The 24,869-nt window shown below is 41.7% G+C and overlaps 1 protein-coding gene across 3 annotated transcripts in view; it reads left to right on the top strand.

Annotated features, from left to right (window-relative positions):
- Nucleotides 1-16,469: 16,469 nt before the first annotated feature.
- The window catches only part of ROCK1 (Rho associated coiled-coil containing protein kinase 1), an 85,781-nt gene continuing 77,381 nt past the window's right edge, over nt 16,470-24,869 (top strand). For 2 of the 3 annotated variants that reach the window (XR_014226901.1, XM_082292654.1), the window contains exon 1: nt 16,470-17,550. Coding sequence is in view for 1 of the 3 variants with exons in the window: in XM_082292654.1 (XP_082148780.1) it covers nt 17,458-17,550 (93 nt within the window). In the remaining 2 variants the exon portion in view is untranslated. Of the gene's footprint in view, nt 17,551-17,982; nt 18,002-24,869 lie in introns of those variants that run through there. The other variant, XM_082292655.1, reaches the window with a different exon arrangement.

The raw sequence follows: 24,869 nt of genomic DNA, 5'->3' as shown, positions 1-24,869 counted from the left end.
TCCTAGCTATCAAAGTGAGAAAATTTTCTGTCCTAAATGGAGGAGTATTTCTTCTCATTATGTACACTGCTCAGAACTGGGGTGATGAATAGCAGGCTTGCTTAGCAAAAGTCAGATTAGGAGAACCTTCTGTGCTTAGAAATATTTTATTCACCATAAGTCTTTTTAATGGGCTGTTGACTGATCTCTTCGCTTCAAAAAGCAGTAAACAAAGTAGCCTGTTGGCTCATATGTCTGGACATGAGAGGTGACAAATGACATCTTCCAACTTGCAATATGCCAGGTTTGCAACCTGCAGTCTTCTATGCAAAGACTATGAAATACAGCTTTGAGTTGTTTTACATAAGGACTTCACTGTGGGACTGTGTAAGATACAACACAACATTTCCAAAAGTGGAAAGAGCTACACAAAATTACGTGGTCCCCTAGAGTCTGAGTTGATTTGAAGCCACAAAGTAAACTCCGGAGTTCTGTACTGACTCCACGTACTGAAGCCATGAAGTTACACTTCCTCTCTCTCCAGTAACCCTACCAACAACTACTATTTTCAAGCAGAAGTCATTTTCATTTAAAATCAGGATTTCTCTCAATGCTACTCACTATTGCGCATGCAACTAAGACAAGCAGTCTTTGCAGCTGTCATAACTTTCATTCCACAACGAAACTGAGGAGATGTTTGTTAAGTATCAAACTCCAGTCCTTGGGACAATTAACATCTTGGCAAGTCTCCTGCTGTGATATCTGGTGGACAGTCATCAGTACATCAAATTATGCATGCTTGCAATTTGATCTTGACCAACGCAATTTCCTTCCCCTCTTTAGGAATTCTTTCACTGCCTTTATGCCCAAGGGATAGATGGAAAAGATAACTGTACACAAAGTGCTTCAGCTCTGAAGCTAAAACTGAAAAGATAATTTTACTTCTGTTTATACTGCTACTTTGCTCTACAAAAATCATCTTAAAAATCTGTGAAATTCAGCATTTTAAAAAAAGCCCTACAGGAAAATGTATTTCCATTTATCCAAACTGGCCCTTTTGTAGTCTATTATAGCCTATATAAGGGACAATGGCTTATCTACGGCAGGAAGGCAAAATGACACATACAGAGTTGTGATTTGATAGAATTTTCATCCTATAACTTAATGCTTTTTAAGCATTTAAGAAAGCATATTTGAATTAACTGACTATAGAAATTATCAAATTATCTTAAATGTACAAGCAGTATCAAGAGGCAGGAGAACACACAGGCTGGTTTGCCTCTGCCACAAGTTACAGAGCACTTTAGAGTTCATATTATACAGGCCAGAGAGGCCAGAGTAATCTTGTTTAGTAAAAAAAAAAAAAAAAAAAAAGAAAACTTCTCATGAAGCAGATAAGAACTTTATTGTCAATAAAAATATTCTGGTTTACATTATTATTCATATTTGTATGGTATCTGTAGAAATAATTTTTTGGTATTTGTGAAATTTGACATCTTTTGGAAAGTTTAACATCTTTATTACTTTCAGCAGACCTTTGAAATTCAAAGTCATTCATCTCAGAGACAACATTTTTCCTGTGTTGTGTGAATTCCTGTGTGAGAGTCATTGAGATGGAAACTGTTGGGAACTACCACTGCTTTTCTCTTGTTGGTTTCTCCAGGAAAGGTCAAGGCAGTCTGCCAGTATAGTAATTGGGTAACATCACTGTTTTAAAGACCAAAGTTCTTCCTGACACTGAAACAGTAATAGGAGATGAAGCATTAAGAGAAATTGTACAGCAAAAGCAGAATGAAATTTCTGGACTCAATTAAATAGAGATGAAGCTTAAGAAGGTTTAGTACGGTAGAGGAAACGAAAGTTGATTTCTACTAAGTGGTCTTCCAGCTACAGGGTCTGGATCCAATAATTCCTACTTATGCCTAACACTCCAAATCTGATTAATTAAATGTCTCAATGACTCAATAAATGGCAAGAGTCTGTGTTTGTCTATACATGCTGCAGGGGACTTCCCTCCTCTAGCTTTTTTCTCCCTTGAAAACAAGCTAGAACATCCAATTCCCTATGCCCCAGTCATTAAATAGTGCCACTTAAGCTACAGTGTCGTTCCTGATACATTAGAAAATGGCAGATTTAAGACTCTCTGGGCAATCTTTTTTTGTCCCTCCCCATGTGCATATGTTTTCTTACAAACCCTTCCATGACACAGTCATATTTTAGATTTTCCCACAGGATGCATGCCTCATTCTGTAAAACACAGGATAATCACACCCAGTGGCAGAAAGAAATTAGCATAGCAATCTTAATCTGGTATTTCCTAATTTTCCTAATTTCCTTATCCTTCAATGTTTGGCTGCACTAACCTAAACAATATTCTTTTAATGGAATTTTTTAATGTTACCGTTTAAATATATATGTATGTGCATTTGTGTATCTCTCCATCTATCTGAATCTGTTAATGTATTGGTAAACACAAAAGAAAAAGATAAAAGTTGTTTGTTTTTAATTCTTTCAGAACCGTTTGATCTCTCAGCGCTTGTTTTAGCAGCTGCCTGACTGTTTTTCCTCATATGTAAACTTCAAAGTCAACCAGAGGTCAAAACTCTGGACAAAGGCAGAATAAGGAAAACAGTGGTGACTGACATATGCGATGGGAAGAAACAGAGGAGCTGGGTTGTAGATTATTGTGTTTCTGGACACAGCAGGGGGGGAAATTATCTACCTCTTGGACATCACATTTCCTGATCAGAATGTTTGCAATAGTTGTAGAGGCCTGATACTTGTCTGGAAATGTATCTCACAGAGAAATGAAGGGTACAGCCATGCACAGAAGGACTTGACATTCACTGCTATTCTTGGTTCAAGCAGTCTGAAAATAGCTTAATAGATTACTGTAAAAATGCTGCAGAAAAACAGCTGGTTTCTGTTAAATGCAGAGGGTTTCAGGGGTGGGTATTGGTTTTGATTCCCAATCTGTTATTTGCTGTTTCTGGTCATAGGAAAATCAAAGGAAATGCAAGTCCTGGAGAGCCAGCTTCTGTAGCAATGTGGAGCATTTTCTGTAGGCATGTGCAGTCGTGGTACAGGATGTGTCTTCAGTTCATGCTTTTTTTTTCCTTCGGGAGAACATCTGCCTTTCTCTCCTTCATCTGTCTGTGGAATCAGGCCCCTGCTTGTGCAGAGCCCGGCAGAGGGCCATGAGCAAGAGAGAGTCCCTCCGGCTGGGGGTTGTAGCCTTGCAACTTGCCTGGCACCTGGTAAAACAGCCTGCAGAAATCGGGAACACCTTAGTGATTCACACATCCTCGAAGCAGCTCCTGCCAACAGAGTCGCTGGAGAGGCCCAGCAGAGGCAGAGTGGATTCCTCCATATGCATATGTGTGTGTTTGGGTTGGAAGGGACCTTTATAGGTCCTCAGATTTTATGTAGATTATGGGAATTTGTTTAAATGACCTGCAGAATAATTTGTTCTTAAAAAAAAAAAAAAAGTCTTTACCAGTTTAACCAACAGGAAAGATGGAAAAGGGACCAGTGCCAATGCATCTCCCCCAGTCTTCTTCGTTTTCCTAAGTTTTGCTTTTCCTACAGAAGGCTTAAAAATATGTGATTTGTACCATACAGGCCAGAACCAGGTATCCCTGAAGGCATGCCAGGAGGTAGGAGAACCCTCAGCAGTGCAATATTATGGGGGGATTGAAAATACCAAAGCAAACCTCGTGATCCTTCTGCAGGATACTGGTGGCAAAAACTTGAGTAACAAGTTACTCAAATAATTTTAATTATTGTTATTATTAAATTATTTCAATTATTTCCCTCAAATATAGTAGCTTGTATTTGTTGCTTCTTCTACTCCCACATTAAAAAAAAAACCCTCAAAAACCCAAACAAAAACATGCCCAGGTTCTAGTTAAGCTAAAATTCAGGCTGTGAAGCCTGGGACTGTAAGCTGTGCTGAGCGACATTGTTTTAACAGACACAAGAAAGACACTTTTTAGCTCAGGGAAGCAGACAAACTTTTCCCAGCTGCATGAATAGCAGGCAGAGATGTAGCCTGCCACTGGGGGGGAAAAAAGGTGTGGATGGGCTTCCTTGCAGCTTGTGGGAAGGTAAATGAGTAAGAGATGAACAGAAGGAAATGCTATGGGCCTGGCTGGCTAGTGCGACAGGCAGAGCACACCTTTCTCCTACTGTGAGCCACCCTGCAAGGGCTAATGAGAGTTTCACCCTTGAAACTCCTTCTAATTAGAGGAATATAATTAATGTGTGGCTTACTGTCCCTTGTTAACATGACCAGAGGCAAAATTATTCTCTGTAGCTTCTCATTCAGTGACCTTTTTCTACATAGTTCAAGGCCATTGAACATCATGCTTTCCCTTAATCAGCTTTCTACCAGTTTTTGTTTTAGCTGAGTATTAATTTTCAGATTTGCTTCAATGAGTTCTGCAAGAATTAAAATTGCACTCACTATTTATCATAAATCCACCATTTCTCTGCCATTAACACCACTAAGTGAAGAAAAAAGAATCCAGCAAGAAGTTGGTGAGAGAAAAGGAAGAAAAAGTGTGAAGCATCTCTGCAAAAAGCCATGTAGGGAAGGGATGTAAGTGGTGTAAAGAGCAGCTGAAGAGATGCAGGAGAGAGCAGCTGGAAGACAAAAGCAGAAAAGCTGCTGGAGCAAAGCTGGCTGTAGGCGGCCCGGATGCGAGGAAGGGGAAGTGGGAGCAGAAATGGGAGCAGGGAGTTTGTGTTTGGTCTTCAAGCAGAGGGTGAGGAGCTTGCAGCAAGGAATTAAAAGACAGGAAGGAAGCCAGTGAGGGCAAATAAAGAGTGGAGATATCGTTTACGTAGTGAGAAAAAGATTACTTTAGGGGTAGCATTGGGCATCATGTGCTGGTGGACTGCATAACATGTAATCAGCTTGAAGAAGCAGCCGTGATTCTTCAGGAGGCAACCTAGAAAAGAATACTGTGGCTTAATTTTAATCCTTTTTTAACCCAGGGTCTCTCCATATAAAGGATGAGCATTGTGTTTCCCTGAGCACTAAATGGAGTGCGTTGTGTTTTGTGACTTGTCATTGATTCTAAATGCCTTTTGTGTTTCGGGGCTCTGAAAACAAAGGTCAAGTACTAGCAAATTCTGTTTTCTGTGAGAGATTTAATTAAATCCTAAGGACAAAGGCAGAGCACTAGAAACAGCTATTGAGTGTGAAAGATGGGTAAATTTGCATTACCATTTCTCTATATCAGTTTGCACATAGCTTTGTAATTAGGTTTTTTGTTTTGTTTTGGTTGGTTGGTTGGGGTTTTTTTGTTTGTTTTGATTGACAGTAGAATAAATATTTTAAAAATCAAGGTAAGTCTTACAGATGTTATTTTCTGCATGTAAGTTGTCTAATACATGCTTGGAAAAAGATATGAGGAAACAGAGTGAGGAAGCACATAAAATAGGATGGAACAATTTCTGAATATAGGTTTGGCCTAGTAATTTACTGAGTTTAAATTGTAGGGCTGGAAATGGACTGGGCTGCCTAAGCGGTTTTTATCCTTTATGGACAATAGCAGCAAACCAGAGGCTTTCAGCAATTAATAGCATACTGCTAATCACAACTTACTCATGAATAACCTGAGTAAACTGCTCAGGTGCTGTGGAAGGCCCTGGAGCCAGAGGGGAAAATATTTTTCACTTGTTCAATATCAAGGCATTATTGTATTAGTCTGCTATGCTTTGGAGGGTCTGAATTTTGCCATGCCAACCTATTTTTTCTCATGTAAATAACAAAAAATGAATTAACATATTAAGAAAAGCCAAGTTATTGAAACTGAATGCAGCTAATTTACTGGCAGACAGAAACCAAGAGATGCCTCATGGCTGCCCCAACTGATCCTTCAACTTAACAGGTGATAAGGAAGGAATTCTTTTTCTGCTATTGATAAGACCTCTGAAGCAAAGAGTATTACCTTATAATTTAGCCATGCTAGTGCGTGAAGTTGGGAAGATAGACATGGTGAAGTCATATGTCTATGGGAGCAAGAAACCATCCAGTTTACCCACAATTTTGAAACTATGTATGAGTAATGCACCTCCTTCTCCCAGTGTCAGTTTTGACGTACAGGAAAAATCTCACAGACAGTGGGTCTAAAACCAGACAAATCAGAACATGCCACAAGAAAGGACAATTTGGGGACTCGGAGGCGCAGAGCAGATCATGCTCCAGTGTCCCAAGTCCACTGGGGGATTACCCTTCCAGAGAAAAACTTCAATTCTCTGCAGATGCAAGGCAGGATGTATTTCATAGGGGGGCAGCCCCCATGGCAGTCAGACTTTGGAGGTCACAATGAACCCACTACAATTTATCTGGCAGTTAATGGACTGGATTGCCCCCTGGGGTAGACCTGCTAGGCCCTCTCTGTTCCACTAAGGCATTCTCTCTAATAAATAAGCTTTTGTGCTGTGCCAGGTGGTCTTCTCCCATGCTTCCTGCACGGCTCTGCACCTCTGTGCAGAGACATCTTGCAGACATCCCTGCCGGCAGACATGACTCATTCTGGGGAGTCTGCATGTGGGGTTTTGCAATAGTCTGATCAGGACATGAAAAAAGACATTAACGAAATGTGTGTTCAGAAGTACAAGGCACCCCACCATGCTCACATAGATGTTATAAAGATGACTGCTGTGAAATGATCTGTTGGCTGCCCAGGGTGAGGTGGGGGGATTAAAACCTCCACCCAGCTGAGAAGAATGGTGGCTAATAGCTGATTGTCTCCTGCACTGCACAAGACACACATTTCTTTCCTCATTTTCCCATGGTGTGGCATTACCTCCAGTGCCTTGCAGGTGCTTCCCCTCAGATTCAATCCAGTCTAAAGAAGCCCAAATGAAAGGCTGGATCTCATGGCTCACATCAAACGAAAGAGGGGGGGACTTCAATTTAACAAGATGCAGAGCACACACCCTTCTGGAAGGGGATGCTCTGGATGCAGGTTTGCAAAACTGATTTAAGGACAGTTGCAGTTATTGCTGTATGAGTGAGGAGTCTGTGATGTTTCAGTGCCTTTTAAGAGTGAGTCAAGAAGGCAAAAATAACAACTAACCAAAAAAAAATCATTTGGTCATCAAATAGTAGAAATACTGGCCACAAGAAATTCTTGCCATGGTTGTCCACAGTGCAGATAACATCACTGACCACTGACTGCTATAAGTGCATGATTTTTTATAATTGGATGGATTCCTATATTTAAATTACTGCATACAAGTAAGTATTACAAGTCCTTACTACTATATCCAAACTATAACAGAGTTCACGTTTCCTTCTGTGAAAAGGTCTTGTGTTTATCCAACTTCAAGTAGCTCCCAGCAGGCCCCTGTGGTAATGGTGCCATCATTTTCTACACATGTAGAAAGCATTATGCTCCCAGCACTGTGGAATGTCCATAGAAATTCAGACCATGTCCACACTGTGCTCAGCAGATGTGATGGTGTAATCCAGCTGACTGAGAAACAACTGCAAGAAGCTGCAGCAACATGGGGTTTGGGGCCTGGGCAAGTAACATGATGGTCTGTGGAGGCTGATTGTGTCACTGTAGGCGCCTCAGCTAGCTGGCTAGAAACTAGCTCAGGTAAGTCTGGAGGTATGGAATTGTATGTCCCTTTTCTGCATGCACATTGACAGGCAAAGGGATACACTTCTGGTCTTATGACCTGGGGCTAGCAGGTAACTCATATTACCTGCTGTGACTTTGGCCAGCTGGATGATACCATCACATCTATCAGCATGGTGAGGACGTGGTCTAAGTTGCTGTGGATATTTTACAGTGCAGACAGTGTACCATTCCTACCTTCATAGGAATATAAAATGATGGCATAGCCACCACCAAGGAGTGCTGGGAACTACATAATATCAGGTAAACAAAAGACATTTTCATTAAAACAAACTCAAACTCCATAATAATTTGGACATAGTACTTACAGTTTCAATAACCTGTTTAAAAGAACTTACTCTAGTTCTGAGTTATTCCAGAGTTTCACCAAAGCTTGGCACCAAAAAGGAGTGATTGCAAAGGTGCAGTGATATAACTCTTTACAAATACTGCTTTGCATATGCATGTTCCCACCTTTGTTTTCATTGTATGAGACTTCTGAGGGACAGCTTTGTTTGCCACGGTACCTTTTGTTTCTATGGTAAAGGTTCTAGAACATCAGCCAGAGGCAATTTTGCAAGTATTCATATGGCCATGGGCCATGACTGAGTCAATCATCTTGTACTTTTTTTAATCCAATGTTTTATAGAGAAGCCTCATCTATTCTTGTTGTGCAGAGGCAACTTAGGACAATGGTGACATTCTCCAGTCCTGGTGGATGGGCTTTATTTGACCCTGGAAAAAGCAAATTGAGTTGGCTCTTTTTTCCCCTCTGCCAAAAAACTGTCCTCAAGAAGGTATTACTTTGCTTCTACTACACTTTTGAAATAGCCTGTTCCTGGCCTGTAGTGTTTCCCTTTGTCAGATTATTTTTGCTATCATCAAATTAGGTGTCTTTAGAATCACAGAATGGTTTCTGTTGGAAAAGACCTTTAAGATCAGTAAGTCTAACCATTAACCCAGCACTGCCTAATCCACCACTAAACCATGTCCCGAAGTGCCGTATCTGCATATCTTTTAAATACCTCCAAGGCTGGTAACTCAAGCACTTCCCTGGGCAGCCAAGTTTCAATGCTTGACAAGCCTCTTGGTTTGTCAGGAAGAACTTTTTCCTAATATCCAATCTAAACCTTCCCTCATACAACTTGAGGCCATTTGTTCTTGTCCTATCTCCCTTCTCCATTTCAAACAAGGCAGTTCTGGGAATTTGAAGTAACAATAATTATTATAAATAATAATTATAATAATAAAGAAACAAAATAATGGTGTAAAACTGATATAAAATACTTCTGAGTATCAAGAGTTGAATTACCCAACAGACTTGCATAGCAATTTACCACAGGAAGTAGGAAGTTTGGTGTCTTTTATCTTCAAGAGGGGATGAAGAGAAGAATAAGAAGAAAAAGATTAACTCTTTAATGAGAAAGAGCTTGCTCACACTTTCATACACATTGTTTTCTGTCTATGATCACACCTATAAAATTTTCATTTCTGGGGTTTGGGTTGTTACGGCCAAGTGAAAACAGAATTATAATAAAAGTCAATATATAAATCATCTCTGTTGTCTAAGACTAGACTGTCTCAAACCTTATAGATGTGTTCTATAGCAGCAGAGTTTTCCAAACAAAACAACAGTGTTATAAAATAATGATTAACTGATTGCCTAGTGGCATGAGATTAATAGAAGAATTTGAAAATATCCTGAATATGAACAAAATCAGCTTCTGGGATTTGGTTATGAAGAGCCACCAAAAAATTACTAAGTTGACTCATTTATAATTCCTGCAGTTGCAGTGAATTTGAATTATTTTTCAGTGACTAAACTTTTTTTTTTTTAAATATCCGGAAGATGTGAAACACATGCATTTTTAAAAACTGCATATTTAATGGCATTTGAGTGCATTTAATTTAAGGCAAGACATGCAGAATCTCATGAAGCTTCATGGTATAAAAGCAGTTGTCTATAACTTGTATTGGGAATCTTCACACTGTGAGTGTCAGGAATGGCAACTTCTGCCGTTCTGTCCCCAAAAAGGATCATATGGAGCCCTCTCTGTTTATACCAGCAAAATTATGAGATGTGTCATTTAGAGTTGATTATCTGAAAGCCTGCAACTGTTAAATATTTCCCAGGCCCAAGACAGAAAGCATGACTTTTTATGCATTTTTCATAGTCTTCATCAGAGCAAAGCATTTACAGGGAGAGTAGATATTTAGGACAGCATACATAAAAACAAAGCCAGGGCAATTAAAGCTAGTTTACTTTTAAACACAGCCCAGTTTACTTTTAACTTTTGTCTTCAGAAGAACTATTTGAGCAAGGACTGCAAAACTAATCCAACCACAGGAAATGTGATATGTGTATATCAGGAAAGTAGGGGTAAGGTGAGGTGGGAGAAATTTGTTCTAGGAGGGAGCACTTAGGGTTATGAACGGGAGAAATAAGAAGGAAACTTCTTGATTTCATAGGTGATTCACAGTTAGCAAGATAATAGCAGTGTAGAAAATCAGCTTCATGATAGCTTTTAAGAGGTCTAAAATGATGATAATCACTCTACTTTTAATGGAAATACATATTTATTTATATTTCCATTTATACAATGGAAATATATAGACACAAAAGATAGATAATTTCTGTTTATGTCCTGGTAGATGAGACCATCAGGAGGTTACTTTTTAGCTCCTGCTTTAATATACTCTACCTTTCTGAAACCTTCATTTTTTCAGGCAATTTTTTCCCCACAGTTTTTCTTTGAGTTGAATTTGTTTGGCTTTTTTAAGATTTCCAACAAGAAGTACTTGGGACATTTTTAAGCCCTGGGATAGTGAAAATAAAAAAGCTTTTTCCCAGGGTAAAAGAAGAATTTCTGGCATCTTGACATTTTCTGTATCCACCAAGTGGCTTTAATGGGAAAATAGTATTTGCCACGGAAATGGTCCTTACTGAGGTATGAAGCTTTCAGCATTCCAGTGGAATTTTGATTTGATTTCAAATCAGTTTGTGAGCTTTTGCCACACGTTTGTTACAGGCCTTTTTCTGCACTTTTAAAGCATAAAAGCAGAGGGAGCCTGTGCTGTATATGCACTTGTGGCTGATGTTGGCCTGAGCCATATGGTGACCAGATACGGGGGTTGCTATCTATCTCTGGGCTCACAGCTCCCCTCCTTTCCAGATACAGCAGAAGTTACTTTGGGAGTGTCTGTGCTGTTTATACAATGATGCCCTTGTCTGCTGGCAGCAAACGCATCTGTGTTTGTGCTCGAACAGACAATGCCATCCAGTTTACTTCCTCCCTTGCAGCAGTTTGTTTTCAGACCGGATCCTCTCCATCAGACTGAGCCATTAAGTTCCAAAACGTGATTCCCCGCCCCCCCCCCCGCCATTTCTAGCTTGTTCAAGAACATGCAACAAAGTTTCAGATTTGGGTGCCCCATTTCTTACTCATCGCTCACCACTCGTAGGCAGCGGGAGCAGGTTGTCCTCAGGGTTCCAGCACTAGGTGCAAAAGGAAGTACTACAGGTGCTTGAAAATGCTCTGTAATAGGGAACAGCAGCAACCACCCTCTGTTGGGAAGCTGGGATACATCGGAACAGACAATGGAGCCTCACACCTTTATTAAATCTGGTGACATGCAGGAAAAACATATTTATATATGTATAGGTGTATGTTGCACTGTTTCAACATTAAACATGTGTTTGCCAAACAGATGTTTGAAAGATACTGCTTTTTTTAAGAGTCTACCCATAAGAAATTCTCTTTTGATCTATTATATGCAAAAGCGTCTTCTCATGGTAGCAGTTCTTAATGCCTAGGCCACTTCTATTCTATTCTATTCTATTCTATTCTATTCTATTCTATTCTATTTCTGTTACAGGTCCTATGTTTTGCCTCATCCAGAGCCAGGATGATTGTTCTCAGCATACTAAGTTATGACTAATATCTCTCTCATTTCTTTACTTTCTCTCTCCTATTTGTAGGGCATTTTAATATGTTCACTACTCAGAGCACCTTGCACCTCAAGCTTAGTCTGTAATTCCTTGAGGAGTCTTTTCAGTGCATAGGTGAGCCCCCAGAGGAGTAGAGTGGGCTGCAGTGTAGTCACCACCATGACTGCAGCTTTAAATCAGCTACTTTACAGCCACCAGCATTCATTACCTAATGCAGCTTTTATATTTCAGGCTTTGCAAGCACACTGAGATCCTGAGATCAATGCTAGTGTGACTTTATCATTACCTAAAGTCAGTTCAGATATGTCTGCTTGAGCATCCATCACACCTTTGCCTGAAGCAGGAAGCTCCTGCAAATGGCCTGTTGCACACATGGGTTTTAGCAGTGGTAAAATATTTTGCCCAGAGACTGGATTTGTTGACCAGTTTTCATCCCAGGCCTTTGAGCCACACAGGCCTGTGCTATTAACTGTCCCTAGGACTAGAGCAGAGGCTAAACTGAGCCAGTTTTGCAGGGTAAAGAAGAGAGGGTGGTGGACCAAAGGCAGGCTTAACGTAATGTGATTTAACTGCTGAAGGTTTCACGCTGACTAAATCGGAAGCTGAATGTGAGGGGACCTCATGCATTACTAACTTGGCCTAATATGGTGAACAGGATATAGTCTCACTTCTGTCTTGTGCAACTCTTCTGAAGTCAGTAGCTACTTCAGGAACACAAGTCTCCCAGTCTTTTCTCTCATTCTGAGAGTGTATGCCTTTTAAAGATGCACACTCAGTGACCCGGAAAATGTAAATGGCCTTTGACTTTATTAGAAGCTCTTTTGCTTAATTTTTCTTAGCTTTTTCACAAGAGGATGGAAGTTACAGTACCTGCTCAGAGAGGGCTGAGCCAGTACTTTGAGTATTCCACTGCTCTTGTGTTCTTGCTGTTTGCTGAATTTTCCAGAAATGGGCACTACTGAATCCTCTTACATGCAGTTTTATTACTCTCATGTACAAGAATGTTATTTGCACAATAAACAGTATTACTTGTACTTTTTATCAGCATTTTATTACGATTTAGAGGAAGCCAATGTAGTCATTCAACAGTTGATTGATATTCTGTATTTAATATGAAATTTCAATCTCTGCCAAACAATCAGCTCATAAGCCAGTGTCAATTTGTATCACACAAAAATCAGGAACATTTAAATATGTTATGAAACAGGCAAGACAATATGGATATGGGGACTACAGTTTTGGTTTTATTAGGATTATCAGCTTGTTTACTATGTATGGACATCAATTTACATAGAGACACTTTCAAGGATTAGAAACAACATGCTTCTGAAGAGAGAAAAAATGATCTTTCAGGCTTGCATGCTTTATCAGTGCAGTGTTATCAGGTCATGCATATGTTGAGTAACTCCTATTTCACTCAACAAAACCTAGCTCAATTCCAAAATACGTGACACAACAAATGCAACAAGAAGTAATAACCCATTTTTAGTTCATTTATCAGGAAGATAAAACAAAACAATTCAATGTTCAAGAGTTCAATGCACTGGTTGGTTATGTAGGATGGGGATTCGTATGATTTCTAAGTGGCCAATGCTAGAAATATGCAAATTCCTAATCATATAGATGCAAATAGTCTGACTGACATTTGTGAAAATGGGCTTCAAGATCCCAGCATGTGAATGAGTGTTCTCTGGATTAAAAACTATTACATTACACTCTCAAGTTACAACATGAGTACTTTATCACATGAGACACTTAACCCATACCTGCTTTTGAAAATTAGAATCTATTATCCTTTATGAGTCTGGCAGCCAAAGCCTCCCTTTTACAGTTTCGAAGCAGTGCTCAGAGTTTCCTAGACAGCTGCATGAGTACCTCCCACACAAATTCTATTCTATTTGAGACAGACAGACAAGCACTTTTAGTCCACCACAGTCGTGAGAAAAGCCCAGTCTGACAGACATGTTTGAAACACACACAGTTTGCACACAGCTGAAGACAAACATGGCAGCTTTGCTTGCCACAAACATTGGTAGAGGTTCTCAGGTATACTGGTCCAGAGGCAAGATCCTTCACTAGCAAATAAACACATGAGGCTGGGCCTGTCCGATGCCTAGCTCTTGTCTCTCTGTGAATTCTCCAAGGTGCCAAACAATGGGATGGTGCTTCTCTCCACTTACTGTGTGAATCTGGGCCACTGTGAAAAAAAACTGCAAAGAAGCAAAGGGCAAGTGGGAGCAAGACCCATGTAGCTTTGTTGCAGGGAGATCTGGAGAGGATGCAAGGTGTTTTGTATTTCCAAGAGTACCTGTAAGTTTTCCCACAGACATTGGATAAAACACATAAGTGGCACCTGCTGATCACAGTGGTGATCCTGCCCACTGAGCTGCAGATTCAGGCTTCCTGTTCCGTACTCTATTACAGGCTCATGAATTTTGCATTCTTTCAAGCTAGCCGCCTCAAATCACCCTGCTGAGACCTGGCATCATCCCTGTGTATGTTTTAATGCCTAAACCAGGTGCCCAAGGGCACTGTGAATTAGGTGCTGTCTCTCTAATGATGATTTTCATCTTGCTTTAGATGAAGACTGCAAGAAGCATTTTCTCTGTATTTTAGAAATTCGTTACTGCATCACATATGAAATGATCCCAAGCCTACACCCTGTAGCTTGCAGAAATGTTCTCTTTGGACTGTGGTTGCTGAAATGGAATATCTGCATTTCCAAGGGCAACCAAAGCCTCTGAATCAAAGGGCTGTGGTACTAGCCAGCATAAAACGAGAGAGCAAGAAATGTTGCTGTAGCCTGTATTTTTGCTTAACTGTACATACTTCTCAGTAGAAAACGAAAACAAAAATGAAGGCTGTGGGTATGAAAAAGCAAAATATAGAATGCCATTTCTTATTTTTTCTGAATAAAGCAAGACAGGAAATACTGACATCCAGGACTGAATAGCTCAAATGCTCTAACACTTGGCTATGAATTTTTTTCTTAACCACGACACAGAAAATAACTCATAATGCTAATGATTCAGGTTTGCTACTGGCAACTGTTCAGTGACTAGATATTAATGACTTGACCATCTCTATGCAATTTATAGCGATGTTTGTAAAAATGCTATTGCCATTCATGGAACTGCAGTGGAAGTCAAAGAACCGAACCAGTCCAGTGGCCTCTGTCCAGTAATATTTGAAATCATTACTTCGCTCGAGTCTCAAGCTGAGCCACAGGAGGATCAGGTTGGATATTAGGAGGAATTTCTTCACAGAAAGGGTTGTTAAACATTGGAATGGACTGCCCAGGGAGATGGTGGAGTCACTATTTCTGGAGGTGTTCAAGAAAAGACTGAACGTAGCACTTAGTGGCATGGTCTAACTGACATGGTGGTGGTTGGTCAAAGGTTGGCCTGGATGATCTCAGAGGCCTTTTCCAACCTAAAGGATTCTGTGATTGTTTCCTTATTTGAAAAAAAGGTCCCTGTTGTGGTAAGGGTAAGGTTTGAATTGGAAACACCAACACAGGCTGCACAGGTTACATGTTTAGTGCTGGTATCTATTCTTTCTGTGTTTGGTGTGCTGCCTTGCACATGGCTCTTGTCTGGACATAAACGGGAATGCTTTGAACTTGTGGCACTGCAGAAGCTGGCCTCTCCTTCCCTGGACAACCAGAATGGCAGAGTGGCTGCGACGGAAATGGATCTCTGGAGGTCAGCTTCTCCGATCCCCCTGATCAGGCAGGACACAAGCGCAGGATCAAAGAATGGGTCAGGTTGGAAAGGTACTACAGTGGGAAATCTGGTCCAATCTCCTTGCTCAAGCAGGATCATCTCAGAGCACACCGCACAGGATTGTGCCCATAAGGGTCTTGAATATCTCCAGTGAGGGATCACCTAAGGACCACCCACAGCCGGCTGCCCAGGGCCTGGCTTTTGAAGATCCGCAAGGATGGAAGCCACAGCAGCTCTAGGGGCGACCGTCGCTGCCACCTGTCCCCCCGTGCCCGTGCTGTGCCAAGGCGGCGGGAGCCACCAGCTCTGAGGCGCCTCCGGGAATCCGGGGCGGAAACACGGAGGCAACATCCCCACATGGCACGGGGAGCTGGTGGGAACGGGCGCCTTTCCCGGCGGGACGCTGCCCCTCGGCTCCGCGCAATTCCCGCCGGAACCGCCGGGCGGGGGCGGGCACACAAAGACAGCGGCTCCCGGAAGAGGGATCCCGGGATGTCACACCCGCCCCGCCCGCACCGGCGCCGAGGCCGAAGCGAACGCGATCCCTGCTCCTCGCTCCCGCCTCTCCCGCTCTTTCCTTCACCACAGCAACGAAGCTGGTGAAGGGTCTGGAGCGCATGTCCCATGAGGAGCGGCTGAGGGGGCTGGGGTTGTTTAGCCTGGAGAAAAGGAGGCTCAGCGTGACCTTATCACCCTACAACTCCCTGAAAGGAGGGTGTAGCCAGCTGGGGGTCGGCCTCTTCTCCCAGGCAACAAGTGACAGGACAAGAGGGCATGGCCTTTAGCTGCGCCAGAGGAGGCTTAGGTTGGACATTAGGAAGAGTTTCTTCACAGAAGGGGTGATTAGACACTGGAATGGGCCGCCCAGGGAGGTGGTGGAGTCACGGTCTCTGGAGGTGCTTAAGGAAAGACTGGATGTGGTACTCAGTGCCCTGATCTAGTTGACGTGGTGGTGTTCGGTCACAGGTTGGCCTGGATGGTCTCAGAGGTCTTTTCCAACCTAATGGATTCTGTGACTGTTTCTGCGATCCCTTCCCAGGCGCGCGCCTCCTGCGACCGCCTCATGTGCGCGCCCCCGCCTCCTTCACCGCGCGCGCACCTCCTGCCGCCGTCCCGTCCCGTCCCCGCCCGCACCGGAGCCGTTCCCCCGCGCATGCGCCCCGCGCCCCGTCCCGACTGTTCAAACAGGAAGGCGGACATGTTAGCTCTCGCAGGTTCCCTCGCAGCTGCCGGACCTCACGCTCTCTCCTCCCCTTAAGCCGCCTCCTTCCCTCCTCCCCTCTCACGCCGCACCCTCGGGTCGGTCCTGAGGCGGTCCGGGCTGCCGTCCTGTCCCTGAGGCGGAGGGGGGGGGCTGAACCGGCGTTGGCAGCGGCGGGAGGCAGGGAGGAGGAGGAGAGAGGAAGAAAGATGATGCTGCTGCGGCCACTCCGCCGGTGAGGTGACTCGTCCGCCGCCCGTGGGGGTACTCGCTCGGTGCCTTCCTCGCCCCGTGCCCACGGACGGACCGACCCCACAGCGCTGAGACACGCCGTCGAGAGGATTCCTCTAAGTTTTATTTTTCCATCAGTTTTTGCCTTCTTGGTGTGCCTGCAGGCTTTTGTCTTTTTTCTTTTTCTTTCCTTTTTTTTTTTTTTTTTTTTCCCTCTTCTGTTGTTTCTTCTGGTTCACCGGAAAGAAAGCGCGCTCCGGAACCTGGCACCAACCCGCCGGCGCTGCAGCAGCAGGGCGAGGAGGAGGGACCGCTACGCTGGATCCCAGGACGGCTTCCCCGGCTGGGAAAATGGGAATGCTGAGACGGTGGGGCCCGAGCAGAGGAGGGAGGGAGAGGAAACCTGCTGCTGCGGAGCTGTGAGCATCCCGGGAAGCTGCGAGCGTGCCTGGAGGAGCGGGGGGAGAAGCAGCCTCGTGCCCCGCCTGCTGCGGGCTCCCCTTGGATTCTCTGCCCTCTTGACGGGGACTTGCCCCAGAGACTTCTGTGATTGAAGGGATCTCGCAGGAGGCGCTTCCTCAGCCCAGTCCAGACTGCGTGGTTTCTCTTTTGTGGTCGCCTGTTCCTGGTTTGTTGTTTTTGTTTTTTTTTTTTTTTAATTACACTTTTTCATTTTTTTTGTTTTTAAAACCTTACTTTGCTCTGGAATAAGGGAAACTTTTTATCTCCGGAAACATGTCGACGGGAGAAAGTTTTGAGTCTCGGTTTGAGAAAATCGACGTGACTTTGAAGGACCCCAAATCCGAAGTGAACGTGGACTGTTTGCTGGTGAGTAGGGAGCGCCGATGGGCCCCCGGTCACGTCTCCCCGAATTCCTTACCCTGTGGGACCGAATCTCGCACTCCTAGCTGAGTCACCGCCCTGCTCAGCTCCGCACTGGTGTTTTGTTTACTCAGCTCTGGGCTGAGGGTGCGTGAATGTGTCTGTGTGCCGGGAGAGCGGCTCATGCCAAGGAGGCGCCTGCCCAGCCCTGCCTCACACTTGTCATCTCTCGCTTCGCGCACCGCTCTGTGCCTCGCCGGCTGTCACAGGGGCGGTGGAGCCTTTCCACAAAGGCGGAATTCGTGAGTGCCACTCCTCTGTGTGAGCGCAGGACTCCGATAGCTTTGGTACCAATTCTCTCTCCGACAACTTTTTTAAAGACTGAGGTCCTCTTATGCTGTGGTTAAGCACTGTGGCTCTGACAGTTGCATACGACACGATTAATAAGCCCTTACAGGTGGGCAGGGGTTTAAATGCATTTTAAATTGGTGGTTGTCCTAGGCCTGGGGTGGAGGGCTGCTCGCTTGTTGTTTCCCTAATTGGTCGTACCTAATCACTGGATCTCACCAGTGCTGTCAGTGTTATAATTGCATCATAGGAAAGCAAACCATAACACTTCCTGATCTAAAACCAACCAACGTCATATGGTAGCTGATTGACAGAATTGGATGATCTTTTAGTTCTTATTTAGTTCACTTAGTACCTCAGTAAAGTGCATGCCAAATCCAACCAATTTGTTTGGGATGCGGCTGGGTCCTTAAAATATGCCTAGAGATGTCCTTAAATAGTACCAAAGTATAATTTTTGCTTTCACACTGAAGTAGAGAGGGCTTATTTTCTTTGGAGCAAGTGATAGAAGTTCTTTAGTGTATTTTTTTCCCCCTGGCTTTCTGTTGTCAGAGGAACAAATAAATTGAATTTGTTCCTTGTATGAACTCTGACATTTGGGTTTGGAAGGGAAGGGAGGTGTGGGGGTGGAGATAGCTCTTAATAGTCATTCTTCATTTTCTGCTGCATGGCTCTTGGCAGAAAGCTTGTTTGAGCATAGGGCAGTGGAGAGATTAAAAGAGTAATGCAAGAATCTGTACAAGTTCACAATATTGTTTATTCTCTTTAGTTTATTACTGGTTTGTGAGCTTCTGAAGTGTTGGCAGGTCAAACCTACATCCCTAGATAAAAGCAGAGCCTTGTGGATGCTGCTGTCACAAAGGAAAATAGCACTGCACCTTCTAGTTAACTTGCTTCTCTTGATCTCCTTTACATATCTGTCATTTTAGAACCAAAGCTAATGAGGAGACTCTGGTTCTTAGGATATAGTATGTCAGTTTTAGTAAGTCGAGACTAATCAGACGTTTTTACATCCAGGTTCTATGGATAGGTGTCAATACTATAGAGTCAGCTAAGAGTCCAGAGTTTGTATTAACCATGGCTCAATTTGCTACTACGTGCTGTAGTGCTGGTTGTTCTATGGGGACCTTCCTACAGTGATAGGAAGGAATTGGCAGGTATCAGACATGCAGTTGGTAGTATCTTTAACCGTATTCCTTAATCTTATAATCAGTTTAAGGATTTGCCCCATTTCAGTTATCTTAATTGTGATTAGCAGCTAAGCTGTACTCAGTTTGGGAATGAACTTGTTGGGATGCTTCCTGTCATGCTTGTTGAAAGTTTTAGAACATGTGTTTGCATCACAGATGTTCATGTCCTTTATAGAGACAATTTTTTAGGAAATTTCTTTTAAACTATTACCAATTAAAAAAGAAAATGCTGATTCTGAGGAAATCAGTTGGTAGGCTAACTTTGTACATGTTTGGTCAATGTATCAGTCTTCCTGCTGGCTGGACTTACACTTTGTTTCACTTGTCTTGGAGTTTTTTCTGTGGAAGAGTTTAAGTATCCTAACACTTTCTAAATAGTTTAAGTATTTTACACCAGTTCTTAATGTGATGATTCACACTACAAGCATTATTCTTGGCCCAAAGTACTACTTATATATATCAAATCCATTAAAATCTGCGTGGATATGCTTTTAAGGAAGAAATGCTTAGGTGTAGGTGTAATGGATCTGCATTTAAAATACCTTCTGAAATGAAATCCCCATTCCCATCCCTGCAAGTCTCAATTAAAGAGGGAAATTTGACAGACTTTAGATGTGGTACACTTAAAAGGAAAATAAAATAATATTTTTCTGATCAGACTGCATACAATTCTTTTTAATAAAACTTTTAAAACCTAAATTATTCTTTACCTTTGGTTAAGGTTGTGCATTGATGTTCCTTGTAACTGCTTTCACTTTTCCTAAGCAAAGGTGATAGCTAACTGTGTGTGTCTGAGTGGAAATACGTGAATAGTTGATACACAGGCACTTCAACATCTGATATTCTATATGTGTAGGTTTAAAATGCTGGGGCTCATTTAGGTTCAGGAAACATTTTTTTGGCTGTATGAAGAAAAGTCTCAGCAGTGCTCTTGGCTTCTCTTAGGATGGTTTTATCCTCTAGCTTTGCTTCATTTTTCTTCTATTCCTATGTTTCCTCCCCATCAGTTTGTACCCCTTGTAGACTAACAGGCAAGACATGGAATAACCTTTAAATCAGCTTTGTAGCCATTTTGGGTTTTGTAAATGTCATAAGCCGTGTTCTGTATGCTAGAAGGGTTCTAAATTTATATGTGAAGTAGTATGAGAACTCTAAGAAAAGAAGATGGGGGTGGGGGTTGATACAAAGGAAGATGTATTACCGTTTCAGGAAGGTGTAGGAGAAGAGTGCTGACAGCAGAGCAGAACAGGCGGAAAGGCACACCAAGGGCCTTACAACTTCAATTTACATGCTACAGGAAGGAAATTCATAAAGCTGAGGTGCAGGAGAGAGGTGTGTTTATTTTTCGTGTTTTCTCTTATGCATCTGTAATAAAAACAGAGTAAGAAAATGAATTTAAGTTGCAATTCTCTAAATTTGTTTCTTTGGGTCTTCCATGCACTTGATTTAGCACTAGATAGGGGAATCATAGATAAACTGTCTTTTTTTTGATGAGGCATGAGGAGGCCCAAGCCTGAGTTAAATGTAGACAATGTGTCACAGCATCATGTAGTGCATTTCCTCAAAATATTTGGTACTAGGAGTCCTACAGTCCCCAAAGATCTAATAACGCTGTGAAGGCTGTGTTAGAGAGGTGGTCACACTCTAGGGTGTGCAGTGGTCAGATCCTGGTGAATTCCATAGGGGTGCTGAGTAGGCCCAAAAACAGTGTAAGTAACTAACTATTAACTTGAGCTAAGTGTCTCATTTATGAGCTTAAACACTGAAAAGCAGTATTCGGTGAGCATCATTCTACAGCAATTTTTGGAATGAACCCATGTTTTAGTAAATTCTTGGGGTTTATGGGCTTCCAGTTTTTGGAGAGTGGGGAGTTAAAGGGTGTAGTAAGTGAGTAAATGTGGGACATTATGACCTGAAATTGCCTATGCTTTTGATTCTAAAATAACTAGTAACTTTTTATGAAAATATATTTTGGTGCTCTCTCTGTTCAGGTAAGAACTCAGGAAGAGTGTTTTCATGGTTTATGTAGGCACTTGGGTTATTATATACATTCTCTTTATATATATATATATATATATATATATAACAATATAATTTTATAATTATTCAGGTACTTAGTCAATTACTTCCATGGCTGATTTTAAAAACTTCACAGTTCTGGTGATCTTAATCTTCAAAGATGTCAAATGTTTCATTTGTTGAGCAGTTTGTCTTCAAATTAACTGACAGTAGTAAACAGTGCATATCACAAACTTGTTTTATCTACTCTCAAGAGGTTTCCGTTTTTGTTGCACCAAAAATACATAACTACAGAGCTTGGTTCACCTGTTTTTCCTAGGCCTGTTTCATCAGCTAGATTAATTCATGTTCATCTGTCTTGCACAGGAGAAGGCGAGATGATCTCCTCATCTTTGGGATTTGGAGTTCTACATATATATGTCTGTTAGCAGGTATATTTCCCTTCTACTAAATGTGTTAGAAAGCACTTCTGAAGACCTTGTGATTAGGGATTTGGATAATAAATTTTTAAAAAGCAATAAATAAAAAGTATACGACTGAAAGTACCTTTACTTTGGAGGTGTCTATCTAAATAAGTGTTGAAAACACCTTGACTGAAACCACACTAACTCTGCTCTTAAAGTCTGGGTGATCAAATACTAGAGAACTTTGGTATCTGAGAAGCTTCCTTGATTGCTAATGAAGCTTTTTGTATGCAGAAGAAGCAGAACTTCATGAACATTTGCAGATTGTCAGCTTCCGAATTCTGTAAGTTGTCTGAAGATAGTTCAAAGTAAGGGAAAGCATTGACTGACAAAATCTCCTTGGACATGTTTCTACCATTCTTTAGATCCAAGTGGAAGGTCCTGCAGTTGTCTTGGGGCAGTCACCAGTGTCACTACAGACTGAGTGTTGAATGGTTTGACAGCAGCCCTGTGGAGAAAGACTTGGGGATTTTATCTGAATTTCTGGCTCTTCTGTTAGAGAGTGACCTTTTTGGCAGGGCCTGTTAATGTCAGGACAAGGGCTTTAAAGTGAAAGAGGGTAGATTTAGATTGGACATGAGGAAGAAGTTTTTTACTGGGAGGGTGGTGAGGCAGTGGAACAGACTGCCTAGAGAAGTCACGGATATTCCATCCCTGGAAGTTTTCAAGGCCAGATTGGATGGGGCTTTGAGCAATCTTTTAGTGGAAGGTGTCCTTACCCATGACAGGGGGGTTGGTACTAGATGATCTTTAAGGGTCCCTTCCAACCCAACCATTCTGTGATTTGGTAGTTAGATTCAAAATAAGACTTCTGGCTGACCTAGAAATGCAATTCCAGGTCTTCAAGTTAGCATATCTGAACTTTAGATGCAAAAATAATGAATGTTAATTATTAATGTTATTTGTTGATGTCAATTAACAGTAACATTATGTTATTTAATGTTAAAATTATCTTCTCATGTTATTTAACATTAATGTTAATGTTAATATTCTCATCACTATGGATATGAAATACAAAGATTGATGTTAAATTAATGATAAAATATATCTCTTGATATGTTAGTCAAAAGTAACAACAACAAAGACGAAACTCTTAAATTGGCTTTGAGAATACAGTAACTTGATGGGTTCTTCTTTCAGGTTGCATCTCCTAAGAATTTTTTAATATTACATTAGCCTTTAGAAAGTTAACAGTAGAGATGTGGAACTGTCAAAGTGTTAGCTTTTGTTTCATGGTGTATGGTAGGTTTTACAGAGGAATTAATAGTTAACTTAGCCAATTTTTTTGCTTATAAAACTAGAGGCTGTGTAGGAATGTAATTATTTATTTTTCCTATAAAAAGTTTTAATGCGGAATGATAATAGAAAGTTGATGTTAAGACACATTTCAACAAGAGGAATAAAAGCTATAAATGCTCTTACAAAGTAAAAATATTTGTAAACAATGTCCTTTTCCCTGGCAACTACAGAGTGGTTTTTTTGTTGCTTGAGGGAAGGAAGAGGGAAACACCTGGAAATTGTTTGTTGGACAAACTGAAAATCAACCTGTTGGTCTGTAAATCTTTGACTTTGAGGATAATGATAGCTTCAGGAGCCACTCATTGAGAGCTTAATAAATACTGAGAAGCCCTGTGAGCAGATGATGTTGGTAGCCTCACAGTTGCTGTTAGCAGAATTCCCTGGGTCATACTTTAGTTCTACATAAAAATAAAAAGCTTTTTAGGTCTCTTACCAAAGAACACTGAGATGTTTGTCTTAATACAGGATGTTTATCTTGAATTTAAGAGATCCCAAACCATGTAATTAAAAATCTTTTTTTGGTGGATGTTGCTTGATTTTATTTATCAAAATTCCTTTGTCATCAAGAAATGGCAGTTCCAAATGGAAAGACTGAAAAACTGAACTTATTTCTCTGAGAACAAAATTGGAGAATGGTTGAAAAGTTTCCTGTCTTTGCCTTAATTTGTCCAGTCATTCCAGCAACAATAAAGCCAGAAGGATGATGAGACAATATTGGTAAAACTGCAGCACTATGCAAGCAACACCCACTTATAGCTCAGTTAAAGCACGTGCAGATAACACCATCTTTTAGCTTCCTCAGCAGTCTGCTGAAATAAACACTCAAATTAATGCCAAGGCACACAGCATGGACAGCAAACAGGAGGAGCAGGAAGCCACTTGCAGCAGGAAAACTGTGATGCTGGACCATTGGCCTTGGAACAGGCTGCCCGGGATGGTGATGGAGTCCCCATCCCTGGAGGGACAGTGTAGTTGTGGCACATGGGGACACAGTTTAGTGATTGTCCTTGGCAGTGCTGGGGGCTTTTCTGACCTAAATGATTCTGTGAACGGTGATTGAACAAGAGATGGAGCTGGATCTTTGAGAAGAAGAAAAGTGGTTTGGAGCTTGTCTTGTCCCTGGTGTTTTGCTGTGCTGAGATGATTGGATTGCCTCTGCTGAAGTCTCCAGTCAGCAGGGCAGAGATGTCTCTGTAGTGTGCTGAGCAGCAGCAGGGTATAAAGTGCTGTGATGCCTCTTCAGTTACAGCTGTCGGGAGACTGTCTAGGCAAGCAGGGGCTGCTTGGCTGGCTTGGCTGCCCATGTTGCTAAGGGAGAACCGGCACAGAGCAGCACCAGCTTCTGACTGGAGCACAGGTCAAAGTCTATTCTGATACTCAAAATCTAGTAAAGGATTGGCTTTCACTAACTGAAAGGTTGCCACTCCCTGTCAATATTTATACAATAAAAACTGTCATGGGGACAGTATGTAAGATCTCTTTATTAGTAAGTCCTAATTGAAATCTAACTGCAGATTTCTTTATTTTAGCTTCTCTTATGTTTCTTATATGCATTCATTTTTCTGTTTCTTTCATAGAGTTCAGAAATATCTGGAGGTTTTGTTGGTTTTTGTCAGTTGCATGGTCTGAGATGATGCAAAGACCTAATGCTTGGAAACCTCTGTAGGAAACGCTGCACACACTAAGGCTTTATTTTGGACTCTAGATGGTAACTATCTAAAAGTGTTTCTAGCTTGTGTGTGTCTGAACTGCAAAGCTTATAATTGAACTGGAAACACAAGTGGAACATGTCCTTGTTTTTTTTACAGATCTTCATGAGTCATAATATTCACTTAGGAAAAATCCTTAAATTCTAATAGTTCTGTGAATATTGACTAATTATGTCTTTATATTTTTTCTCTTAAAACCAGCATAGTACTCAGTGCTGCATTACATTCAGATGTATTAAATGCTAAGGTATGAATATATTCGGAGGAAAACTTGATGTGAGACATCTATGTAGAAA

The sequence above is a fragment of the Coloeus monedula genome (assembly GCF_965178545.1).
Source record: "Coloeus monedula genome assembly, chromosome: 1".
Lineage (NCBI taxonomy): Eukaryota > Metazoa > Chordata > Aves > Passeriformes > Corvidae > Coloeus > Coloeus monedula.
Note: the sequence above shows the minus strand (reverse complement) of the source record. Positions and strands in the feature narration are given on the sequence as shown.